Source organism: Hermetia illucens, chromosome 4 (assembly GCF_905115235.1).
Source record: "Hermetia illucens chromosome 4, iHerIll2.2.curated.20191125, whole genome shotgun sequence".
Classification (NCBI taxonomy): Eukaryota; Metazoa; Arthropoda; class Insecta; order Diptera; family Stratiomyidae; genus Hermetia; species Hermetia illucens.
In genome coordinates, this window is record NC_051852.1 from 100,794,224 (window position 1) to 100,807,740 (window position 13,517).

The 13,517-nt window shown below is 40.6% G+C and overlaps 1 protein-coding gene across 1 annotated transcript; it reads left to right on the forward strand.

Moving 5' to 3' along the window:
• Positions 1-619: 619 nt before the first annotated feature.
• LOC119654009 (ell-associated factor Eaf) lies at positions 620-13,292 on the forward strand (the record flags this gene model as incomplete). The annotated part of the gene is made up of 6 exons (XM_038059171.1): positions 620-1,016; positions 1,079-1,171; positions 9,475-9,735; positions 9,792-9,864; positions 11,533-11,854; positions 11,969-13,292. Coding segments are annotated over 6 exons (1,365 nt in total), but the record flags the coding sequence as incomplete, so codon positions are not given.
• Between the last annotated feature and the right edge of the window lie 225 nt (positions 13,293-13,517).

Consider the following 13,517-nt stretch of genomic DNA (forward strand, 5'->3'; position numbering starts at 1 on the left):
CTGCCTCTCAACATGTCGAAAATAGAGTACTACCCTCAATCAGGCAACTCCAATAACCGCCAATCATATGTTTACGACAGCCGAACATCCGCGAATGTCGACCGATCGTCCGTCCGAGGGTATTGCATACTAGAGCACGAGTGACAGATCGCGAACGGGAATCGGGAATGGCGTAAGTGCAAGAAGTGAAGGTACATTCGAATTAAGACAAAAAGTCGTTTACACGGTGTGGCTGGCAAAATGTAAGAATCGCCCCGCACCTGCGAAGGACTGCAACAAGCGTTTCCTCTGGCGCTCAGATACATTGCACGACGCGAAGACGTAATTTTTCCAGTTGTCTGACATCTCTCAATTTTGTGTGACGTCGCGAAAGGGCAAGAACGAAGAGGCGTCAAACGTCCTCGGGGAAATAAGAGAGTTTCCAAGGCCTTTGCATCGTTGCACGGTCGCGAGATCTAATTTTGCAGAGTGCTAAGTGTTTGGCGTGATACTGCATCGTTTCAGGGTAAATGCTGTGCTTCGCTAGGCGAGAACAGCTGGAATTTGCCTGACTTCGAGGTTAGGTTTTGTGAAAGTTTTTCCCCTTCCTAGCGATATCGCACTGAACTGAAAAGCCTAAATAGAGTCTAAAGCGACGCAGGATAGTATTCTGGCCAACGATTCATTACTGGTTGGGTGTACTCTCCTTCCAAGATTAGAATTTTGGAATATTTTCCACCACGATCTGTTTGGTAACAAAAGGCTGAGACTGTCGTCGAACCAGTGCCACGGGAGCAAGTTTGTTCTTCAAGGACTATGTTGTAACAGTCGATGCTATCGCCGAAGTCCTCCAGAATCTCTTCATTTCCTCTTAACTGAACCTTCCGTTCGCCACGAAGTTGACGAGCTACTGCTGCGACCAGCGAACTGCCTAACAAACATGGAGCGATCCAGCATCGGACCTGAGATTCGTGAGCTCAAGTTGGGCAAGACGTTTTCCCCCCAAAACAACAAGACATCCTTTCATACATTGAAATGTAAGTTCTGAGACTTGTACGAAATGTTCCCTTTCAATCTTTCCTTTTGTCCTTTTTTGCAGATGATTTCAAACCAGCCAGCGTAGACCTTAGTAAGGTTGCCAATGTGGATGTCAGCGCAAACAACCAAGTTACAGTAACAGTGCCAAATTTAGGTAAGTGAACATGGTCTTTATTTAAAGAAAGGCAACGCTATAAAATGTTATCGTTTCTGGCCTTGATAAATATCCGCAATAAGCATGAATGGTTCGTTGTGACGAATGCAGCGAACAATTTTTATCGAGCGATTGCGGAAGGTAGGAGCGAAACATAACAAGACGAATTATTGAACACCTAAAGAACTCCAGACATCCCGGTTTTACGCCGAGGTCCACAAAAAAACTGTCTTGAGTCTGCTTCGTCTTCTTTTCTTACCTTAGATATTGCCCTTATAAACTTTCCGGCTGGATCATCCTCATCCATACGGATAAAGTGACCCGCCCACCGTAACCTATTTAGCCGGATTTTATCCACAACTTTACGGCCATGGTATCACTCATAGGCTTCGTCGTTATGTAGGCTACGGAATCGTGTATTCTCATATAGGGGGCCAAAAATTCTTTGGCGGCCAAGAGTTCGCAATTTTTCTTGCTAAGAACCCAAGTCTCCAAGGAATACACGAGGACTCGATCATTGTCTTGTACAGTAAGAGCTTTGACCCTATGGTGAGACGTTTTGAACAGAACAGTTTTTGTAAACTGAAATATGATGATGTTGTTTGGTTGGTTTTCGGTGCTGACGTTGCGACCATATACTTTGTCTTGCCTTCATTGGTGTGCAGCCCAAGATCTCGCGCCGCCTGCTCGATCTGGATGAATCCAGTTTGTACGTCTCGGGTCGTTCTTCCCATGATGTCGATATCGTCAGCATAGGCCAGTAGTTGGGAGACTTAAAGAAGGTCGTACCTCATGCATTTACCTCAGCATCACGGATCACTTTCTCCAGGGCCAGGTTAAATAAAATGAATGATAGGGTCCCCTTGTCTTAAACCGTTGTTGATATCGAATGGTCTTGAGAATGATCCTGCTGCTTTTATCTAGCCTCGCACATTGGTCAGGGTCAGCCTAGTCAGTCTTATCAATTTCGTCAGGATACCGGATTCGTTCATGTACAGTTTTACCCGGGCGATGGTGTCATAGGCAGCTTTAAAGTCGATGAAAAGATGGTGCAACTGATGTCCATACTCAACAGTTTTTCCATCGCTTGCGCAGAAAGAAAAGCGTATGGCTATCCGGCCTTGCAAGATAGCGGAGAATATCTTATGGACGGTATTCAAGAACGTGATACCCCTGCAGTATGTGATATCTCCCTTTTTATGTTTGAGACAGAAAATGCCTCGTTGCCAGTCGTCAGGCATTGATTCGCTGTCCCACACCTTGAGCACAAGTTGATGAACCTTTTGCTGTAATTGGTCGCCTCCATATTTAATCAATTCGGCTGTAATTTCATCGGCTCCTGGCGACTTATGATTTTTAAGCCGATGATTTGCACGGACTCTTTGTTCTATACTTGGTGGTGGCAGTATTTGTCCGCCACCTTCAGTTAGCGGAACCTGCAACTCGCCGATGTTCTGGTTGTTCAGTAGTTCATCAAGGTACTCAACCCATCGCTCCAATATGTCCATTCTGTGGAAATCTTTGTCTCTGACAGGATGAACATCGAGGTATATAAGATTTCATCCTGCTGACTTGTTGGTAAAACTTTCACGGTGCGGTTGCTCACTGCACTTTTCGAGTTCACAGGCCTGTTGGTTCTCCCAGGCTTCCTTTTTCCGTCTGTGAAGTCGCTTCTCCACTCGGCGGAGTTCGTTTCCACGCGTGCCCGTCTCCTTTGAGAATGCAACATTACTCGGTATGCAGCATTCTTCCGTTCCGTTGCTAGCTTACATTCATCGTCAAACCAGCCGTTCCGACTCTTTTTTGCGGTTGGCGATTGTGCAGATCATTTGTTCGAGGATCTCTGTTGACTGCGGTTATTGCGGCATCCATTTCAGTCTTATAGGTATTGCGGAGAGCTGTGTTGTGGATGGCTTCAGTGTTAACTCTCACCTGATTGTCAGAGGGGATTCTGAGTGGTGTTGTTATTCAAGCTCGGAGCACCATGCCAACGAGATAGTGATCTGAGTCTATATTGCCCCCCTATATGTTTTGACATTCATCAAGGCTGAGAGGTGGAGGCGTTCAATCAACACGTGGTCAATTTGGTTGAAAGTGGTCCCATCTGGAGAGGCCCACGTTTGTTTATGGACCGCTTTCCTCACAAACCAGGTACTTCCAACAACCATTTCATTTACAAAACCTAATAGCCCAAACACTCCAGCATATCGTTTCACTCCAATTTTCTATGAACACAAAGGTCGTAAGCATGCTATTGATTGTGACTAGAGATGCACAAAACATTGCCTTGGTACGTTTTTGGAAAAAGTGATATTGCAAAGTAGTATTTGGATATTACTTAGTACTGGAATAATTTGGCATGCACTTATTATATTTAAAACGTAAAGTATACAACGGTGGCAATACATATCATTGAAGAAGGAATGAACCTTTCATGCAAGAGTAGAAAAAAATCAAAGATTCCATAAGGATATAAGACAATAGTACAATATATTCAGGACAGGGAATCCTAATGTTTGCAAACGAGCATCACTTTACTTAGGTGTTATCTTTGCTTGGCATAATTAAAGTTTGTCACACACAAAATCAAAATCACCTTTTCACATCAAAGTTCGCCAAGGAAATGCTTGTACTAATAAATATTACGTAGACGCCGCAATACAGCAACCGACATTTATTCTAATCCATAAGGTTACAATCTATAACTTAAAGCCAAGAATCTGTATCCCCATATGCACATGGCCCCGAAATTAATCCAAAAGTCAGCCCGATACTCGGCATCGACAATTGCCGCTGCGACTTGTACTAGAAGAGCGCTAATGTTAGGTGATGATATATTGCAACATCACTTTTGTAATAGGGTGATGCTATACCCTCAGTCCGATATTCGCTTAACGAAGGCCGGCGAATGGTTGTAAGCTTTTAACTAGAATCGACTCTCAAAAGTCATGACTCTAAGATTTCAATTGCTTATGAACAAAAATGCTGCCCGATCGGTAATGTGATGTTAGTGTTTTTGATTTTAATCGATGAATGTCTCGTCAGACGAAAATTACAGGATCTATTGGTGAACTGTCTTCGACGAAGAAGTCTCCAGGAAACATCAATGATGCTCCACAAACCATTTCAGCAGGCGAATAGTTCGCTCCAATAAAACTGTCGGCACTGTGTCAATGTTTAGATGTAGCTTGGTGATTTGACGGTGACTTTTTGTCTTCTTCTTTTTCTTCAGCCTTTGTCCCATTCACAAGCGGGGCCGGCTCGTCGTGATTGGTTTCGCCGTTTGTTTCTATCAAATGCCTGAACTAGATACAATCGCGAGGGTTTCAAATCCCCATCCAGCGTATCAAGCCGCCATTGTCTTGGCCTTTGGTCGTTTACCATCGACTTCGATGTGCTGACCAATCTTGAGAAGTGAATTCTCGTTAGCGTGAATTATGTAACCATACCATCGAAGACGCCTCTCACGCAGTTTTTCCACGATCGGTGGAACCCCATATCGATCGTGGATATCCGCATTTCGGATGTGATCAAAACGTGTCACGCCAATAGTCCAACGCAACATCTTCGTCTCAATTACCGCAAGACATCGTTCATTGCCTTTTATAGTCGGTCAATACTCAGAACCATAGTGACCGACGGTACGGATGACATTTCGGTAAATTTTAGATTCGAAAAGTTCATTGATACGTCGATCTCAAAGGACACCAGAAACGCCACTTCATTCAAATTGTGCTAATGCGTGAAGCAATTTCATAACGCAGTTCTCCATTGGCTAAAAAATACCAGACGAATTCGTATGGCACACGGTAAAATATTTTCTCTAAATCTGGAAATGCAAGTAGTTCCGCAGTTCTTGACATTCGCCTGGACTACCTTTCTTTTCTATATTGGAACTGCGGTACTTTCTTACCAGTCAAATGGTGTTCTACCTTCCTCAATAACCCGATAAAAGCGTTCATTGAGCCACAGTGCTCTTCACTTCCAGAGCTCAGATGCGATGTCGTCATGTCCTATTGCTTTCCCAAATTTCATTCGTTTTATTGCTTCATCGACTTCAATTGCGCTGACAGGTGGAATGGCTCCAAATGTCAGCAATACTTGTCGAAGTGGAAAATGAAAGAATTTTTCAATTGAAATCTGTTCGAAATATTCTCGCCATCTATCCGTCGTGGCTCGATGGTTGGTAAGCAATGTACCCTTCTTGTCATTAACGCAATAGAAGATTTCGATATTCTGTGTAGTTGTATCGACTTTTGACAAGTCGATACTGATCTCCCTTGCCATCGGGTGGCTCGGGTGACAGCGATCGCTTTCCTTCCGTCTCGGTTGGCCTTCTTAAAAATTTGCCATTTGGCGATTGTTTTATCATCGAGAAACTTGTGGGAGAGGTATTTCCTTTCACGGACCTTCATTTCAACATCGTCATTCCAAGGCCAAATACCTCGGTTGATGTACCGCTTACCTAGCTTGGTGACCCCGAGGGTTACAGAGGCCGCTTTGTGGATCGTGTCTTTAATTTAGTTCCACAATTCTTCCACATTCGTAATGGTTGCCTTCCTTCTTCTCACGAAATCGCCACCATTTGATGCATGGCGGGCCAGTGCGTTCCTCACGCTGTTTTATCGGTCGCTTGTTTCGCAAAACGGCAATCAACGGCCGATGTTGAGGTGCGATGCTCTCACAGGGAACGTTTATCGTTTATATATTATTAAGTTTATCCTAGAAGTTCAAAATTCCGCAACAATATTGGTCTTAATTGTGGGAAATTTAAAGTAAAATTGAAGATGAAAGTTTTCCATTTCATATGAATTTACTGCACCCTGAAAGTGTATGGCGTCATTATTATATATCAATTCATTGATACCACATTAAAGTTAACTCATATGAACGAGGGTTCATAGGAAAACATTTTGTTTTTCCTGTTTCAACTCCTTTTTAGTTATAGTATCAATTCCATGAGACGACCATATGAATAATATGTGCATGTATATGCTAATGAAAAGAAGTAGTCAATTCACATATATGTAAGTTCTTACCAACTATATTCAATTTACCGACGTATGAGTATATGTATGGATACTTTTGTGCGCAGGGTAAAGTGGAAATATTCATATACATACCATCAATATGAATGTATGTATGAAATGAGCCACGGCTGTTTGTTTTGGGTGAGCATAATAATTATGTGGTGGCGTTGCTTTCATTTATGTGCAGCCTACAATTTCGGGCGCCTCGCTCGATCTGAATAAAGGTAGACTGGACGGTACATTTTTTACACAGAATATAGTCATGTAGGGTATCAAATGAAAGTAATTTCCAAACCTGAAAAGTTTGGTGAGAGTCGCACTATTACTAACGAAGTTTTTAATAGTTCAAAGTCATGCGGATTTCCCGCCATTTAACACTTTGAATGTTAAAATCACTCTAAAGCGATAGTCTGACAAACTAAATGGATAAACTTTACGATCTAAGTACAAATGTAGAAAATGCCCATCACAATATTCTTATATAAGAAATGAAGCGTTCAGCTTTTTTCACGAGCTTCGAAACCAGTATTTGATAAGCGGTGAATAGAATAGTACGTTCGCTGCCGCAACACTTTAGGAGCGAATAGTCTCACTACTCCTATTCCATTTGCCGATTTCCGTAGAATCGAGCACACAGGGTCATGTAACCGTGATAAGGCATCAGGAACAATATTGGCGTTGCCTATGACATGCATAATTTCACACCACAAATGTGGAAGAAAGCTTCTTCCCCATTGGCCCGGTCCGACATCAACTGGTTGCAGAATTTGGACTCCCTCAATCCTCAAATAAAAATAAATCGATCCGTTTTAATTACATATAAACATTTTTCCTTCTAACTTATTTTAATTTACTTAGTGATTTTTTTAGGGAGAAATCCAAGCGGCTTCCATACGGAATTGTCCATCTACTTAAGTATCGCTCATTTGGCGATTTGATGAATACTTAAATAATTGAAATAATAAAAACTTGTTGTTTCTTTTTCGTTGGTGTGGGTATTTATTCTTGCAAATACCGATATTCCCTTCATCAGTGCAAACAACTTCAAGTGGTCCCCGAAATATCGGTATTTGCAAGAATAAATACCCACACCAACGAAAAAGAAACAACAAGTTTTTATTATTTCAATTAATTAATCGTTGGAAACACCGCATAATTTCACTTCGACTTAAATAATGCTAGCATTTACTTGCATTGATCTTGATATTCAATTCGGTGAGCCTCGTAAGAGAAGATTGAGATGATTCTTATGTTCCCCCATATCAGTGGACGCGACTAAAAATCGCATAGAGGTATACAAAACGGAAATTTAGACCTCGAAGAACCATGTGTATGTATCTCTGCGTCCCACTCCACTGAAAGAGGCATACGGACGAATTTGTATAACTGCGACTTTTGAATATCTTCCTTGGCAACTGGTGCATGATAATAGGCGCGGATCAAATCTTGTATGGTACATTTGTGATTGGGCACCAATCTGACATTGTTATCGTATTGAATCGTCGATAGTCGCCCCAGAGCCTCCATTTTCAAGATTTCTTTGGCACAGGATATAGTAGACTAGCCCAGTGGACCACTCGATTAGCAACGATTTCCATCTTCAACCACTTGGTCAATTGATCATTGTAGTTTAACTGATTCATATTTTTTTGGTAGCAATCATCTTGGTCAAATTTAGGTTAATATGATGCTTGATTGAAAGTTTGTGTGTATCATCGACAATACTGAGGTTGGAGAAGGTTTTCTGAAACGCATTTCCTTTCTTGACTGTGGAGATAGTGCAGGATCCTTGGTAATTTGCAATACTGCTTCTACCAATGGTCCACCAGCCGTTTCCGCATCAAATCGTCCATTGGAATTGTCTTCGAAGTCCAAGATCTAAACTTAATCTTTTCGTTCTTTATATATGCGGATATTCGGCAACCAGATGCGAGCTACCGATCTCCTAGGAATCTCGTATGACGTTTTGAGCTTTACACACTCACGTGGTACCCACTGACCACCTCGATAGAATCAAAGCTGGAGATACATCTCCTGTTTCTCCTTGCCTATGTCCGGAAGTTTAGCCTCAACGCTGGTCTTGAGCAAGACTCCAGCGGACCTGCGTTGCTTCAACGGCTTCCAATAACTGACATTCTTGGGAAAGCAACCAATAATGGTTTAATACTGCGACGATGATTATCTCGTCCTTCGATGATCCGCCTGGCATCAATACTTCTTCCTCTACCTTCGTTTTTTTGCCTCGCTTTGATCCAGGGATAATGCTGAAAAAATAACCACCAGGGTCTGTCTTGAAACTGATAATGACTAAAGACCAAGACTAAAGACCGTTTACGCGGATGCCCATGTCTACCTTGTATGATTTTATTGTTTACACATTTTGGGGCAACTTTGAAGAGTGCATATGACGATATTGCCTTCAGAAGTGTTTCGCCGAGCAGTATTTTGATGCCAAGACCTAATTTTCGATTTTTCCTGCACATAAACCAATATTTTTTCTAAAATCCTAAATTGGCCTGAAATTGTTTCTAAGTTGTGTATGTTTTGCATTCCATCGATTGAAATAGAACTTCACAGAAGCACAGAAGTGTGAAATTGATTTGTGTTTTACCCACATTTATATTTATGTGTCATTTGTTGGGCAATTTCAGAATTCTCTGCCTGTAATTGCAGCCCCCTGGTGGCTGTTAAGGGTTCATCCATGGGAATATCAGCGGAGGTAGTCGTTAGGGTGTGGGCACTGTGGGACTCCGGCGGTTGTTAGAGAGGTTATTCTTGATCTTCTCGTTAAACCCATCAGGCCTTACCTTATCAAGTGCTTGAGATACGTCCAAAAATAATCGAGTGCAGCGCTTCATTTCTTTTAGCGAATTTGAAATGTAGCCAAAGATCTATGTATTTGTTCTATGGAACTATATTCATGTCTAAAGCCAAATTGGTGGTCAGGGTTTGAATTTATCCGGCTTAAACATGTCTGTAATGCGCCCACCTTTCCAATAATCTGAATAGTACTTGGTATGGAATATTGTGTTCAAAATGTGCATTATTGATATTTTGCCTGCAAGAGGCCAAGTCAACCCATTACCAAAGCTCTATTCATCCAGCAGTTAATGTCATAAACATGTCAGACACAAAAGAATTGTCCGACAGCCTTTTCAAAGTATCTTCTAAACCTAAATTAGGATAAGAATAACATCAATTCGTCTTGTTATACGTAAGAATAGCTCGCAAAGATACATTAAAATATATAATCCTGGAATTCTCTACTTTCAGAAAGTTCCGGTGTGCCTCATACAGTTTTCAAAGGGAATCAAAGAAAATACACAAAAGAATTTGTTCTTATATACGACAAACAAACCAACACAATGACACTTGAAAAATTAAATAATAATATTTTAGTTAAGAAGACACGAACTGAACCGCCGCCCAATAAAAATTTAGTAACTGCACCGCCACCAAAACCATTGGAGAACAGTACACAGAGGACGTCATCGAAAACGAGAGTATCAACTGGTGCACGGAAAAATACAATAAGTAGGTTTTCTCAATTTTGTGCATATTTTCGTGATGCTAATGTAATTTCTTTTCAGTTGGTTTTACTCCACGAGTGATCCAAGGATCTCCGTCGACTGGTACGCATAAGAGTCCGCAGTCTGCCCCTGCGTAAGTATTTTTTTCATTAACGATGTGAATATATATTTTCTTTGAAAGGGTTGGGACTAAATTTGAAATTTTTTATTTCATGTTATCTATCTTTTTCTTTGACTTTTATTTTTTTGCCATCTACCAGTTGTTGAATCTTCTGCTTCTAGCTTTGGGGTCCTTTTCGGTTGCGGAGTCAATTCATCTAGATCGGGTTTATCAATTTTTCGGAGATGATGAGGTCGAAGGAGAACTGGCTTGCGATTTCATTCGCAATTTTAAAAATATAAAACTAACTGATGACGGAAGCAAGAAAAAGAAAACTTCAAAGGATGAGGAGGCCGAGTACCTAGAGGCAAACCCATCGCGCGAAGTAATACCTGAATGCTAGTCTCGCGGGGCTGGGGAGCCGTTACTTCCTTGGTATCGGTTACCGTCTGCCTTTCCGCTGACATGACCACTGAGATAATCCGCAATGACATGTATTCGTCACTAGTCACATTAGAGGACATTGTGTCATGGACTTACCAGAAGAGTCTTTCGCGACAGTCGATCGACCACTTTATTAGTACCAAGTAGACCACCTCAAACCCTCTTCCTTCATCTGGGCTTGCAATCAGCATATTGTGCAGTTCCTACTGTATTGTTATCAGTATGTTTTTCTCATTCCGTTTGTACTGAACATAAAGGAAATAGGAGGATGAGACGATCATCCTGAGTGCCCGAAGACAACCTAGAGGGAGGAACTATCCCAGAAACCTAAAAAGTTGGCGAAATTGGCCGCCCGCAAAGACTGTAGCTTCATCAAAGTGCTCGATTAACAAATTCTTAAACGCCTCTGTTCTAGCCAGGCTCAGGAATGTGGGGGTTCTTTGAGCGTTTTCATCCCTCACGTGTCATTAGTACAAAATTAAGGTGTCTATACCGATGCGTGGTTCTGCATCGGGTCTAAAAATAGAGAACAAGCAAAAGAATTCGCGACGCCCTAACGAAAAAAAAACAAAACGCGAGCTAAACCTGGAAAATAAAAAAAGAAACGGCTCGACCGTGCGTGGAGTCGTATGTCTCCGGAGCCGAGTGCCGCGATCGAAAGGCAAAATCCACGACGGATCACAGTCCCGATCATTGTGTCTTCTGCCTCAGATAGTTATTGAGGTTCCCTCCCATCGTTGACATCCTCAGGCCATTATTTAGATAATAAGGTTTTGCGAGCGGACCTTCACAGTTAATTTCGTCAATTTTTTTTTTTGTTCTGGGATAGCTCTTTCCTTTAGGTCGTCTTCGGCTACTCAGGATGATCATTTCCCCAGGTTCATTACACGTTTTCGATTAGAATATTTATCATAATCCTGGAATTCGAGCTGAAAGTATGAGATCAAGAGGCTGATGCGCAACCAACTCGATTATCGAATCTTCAATTTAGATAAATGAAAATCACGACATATTTCATTGAAAAATGCTTCTGCAACCATCCAATGTTTTAATTTGAAAATAAAACCGTTTACTCCAAAAAATCACGTTTTTTCTCGTATTTTTTGTTTCACGTAAATTCACAGTAACAAGCTGAAAACATCGAACTTTATTTTTTTATTAAAATTGAAGAAAGTTTTTTATTTAAATTCTTCGCTTCGAGAAGTTCCGCTGAAACTATCCTCATTAATTTTATTTTTTTTTTCTATTTCTCTATAGCTGGAATGCGAATAACGCTCAATCAACATTACCTAGTATTCCAATGATTGAACTTGACGATGATGTTGACCGCGGTGCTATTCCAGGCGGTTCTATGCCAAACGTCCTGGGTAATTCAAACAGTATGGATTACCATCAACCAATGCCTTCTGCGCCACAACACCACCAACAGCACCACATGCAGCAGCAGCAACCGCAATATCATCATGCAAACAATAGTATACCGTCACATAATAACTATTCGGGAAGTAACGGTTCTATGATGATGCAGACAAGTTCGGCTGGACCTAATTTACACGCCGCTGCTTCACGATTGGAGGAGGTAAATATTTTACTTAGCGATTAAAAGCGGCAAATAATAGATTCCAAATTAAAAAACAATATTCGATGTGCTGACTTGAGACTTCAACCAACTAACATTATCATTTACTTGCAGGAAATTGGTGAACTTTCAACATCAGATTCAAGCTCAGACTCCGAATCGAGTGGTAGTGGTTCAGATTCAGATGACAGCGATAACGAACCACCCATACCAAACAAAATCAATCCTCAGCAGCAGCAACAACAACCATCCTTCAACGGCTCCGCACTTATACTACACAACGATCTACAACTGTCCGAATCGAATTCCTCCGATTCGGATTCTGATCAATAAGTTGACTCCATCCTTTCCAGTCAATCTGCGACCATTTGTAAAAAGAAAGTCAAATCCAACAAACAAACACGAAGTAAAATTTATTCCTGCTCAAATGGAGCTGCTATAGGAATTTTGTGTTTCCGAGTTTTATTTGATTTTCGTTCCAAGTCTAAATTACTGCAAACAATTTTAAATGTTCCTATTACGTTTTCCAAGACGACTTATGAACGCTGAAGGAATTATGCACACAAAATTTTGCCAGGGCAGAGAAAAACGTTTTTCGGTATTCTCTGAAAGGAAGACGATGTTACGATATTTTTCGAACGAGCGTAGACGTTTGAATTCGCCACAATTCGATTTAATTAAAATGTTTTCGATCGATATTCACTGAAGAGATCCTGGGATCTCTGAGAATGATAATATCTAATGCTGAGTCGTTAAATCAAGGGTTCAAGCAAGTTCCGTGCCGCTTAGAAACTTCGAATCGAACATTTTTTGTTTTCTGGCATTTACTCAAAATTCGCTGCTAAATCAAGGATTCAAATGACCCAAATTGCCTGATGTAATGCTGTCCTTCATTTCAAGTAACTATCCATATTGACTGAAACGCTTTGAAGTTTTTCTTTTGTATATTAATTTTTATGCCGAAGGAAAGATGCAAGTCAAGCTTGAATCTTCCCCCTAATTCGTCAAATCATTCTAACCAGCTTTAATAGAAGTGTCCCCTAACCTTTGAGAAAAGTTGGTACTGGCAGCATTCACTCAGACAATGATTTTCATTTTAAAGTTTGGCAGTTAATACTCTATTTAATTTATGTTATGTTGTTTACATCAACCGCAGTTGAAGTTTTCAAAAGGGAAGAACGAACGAAAATCAACAAAAGCTGATTTCAATTCTTCTTAACTATTATACATATATGTAAAGGATGAAACAATAATTTTTATTATTATTAAAACAATTATAGATCAGTTCTTTCTGTTTGTTTATATATAAATACGAAAAAAGCATAAATTAAAAAAAAAAACGATAAAAATATAAATGGAAACGAAAAGAATGTGGAAAAAAGAAAATATATATTAAATAAGGATTAAATATAAATCATGAAGCAAAACAAAAAAAGTGTTTTTAACGAAAATTTTCTTGTCCCGCAATTGATACTTGCGTCTAAACTGTTTGGGAAATAATGCATCCTCCGTTTGTTTGTAGGAACCGCGGCTTTGCGACATGTGCAACATTTCATTCCCCAGTGGCAATCTGATGAGAAAATGCATTTGCTAATATGAAGCATTTTGTCTTTTTCCTTGTTCTAATTTCCTTCTAATTTCCTAATTCCCATTCCGATATTCA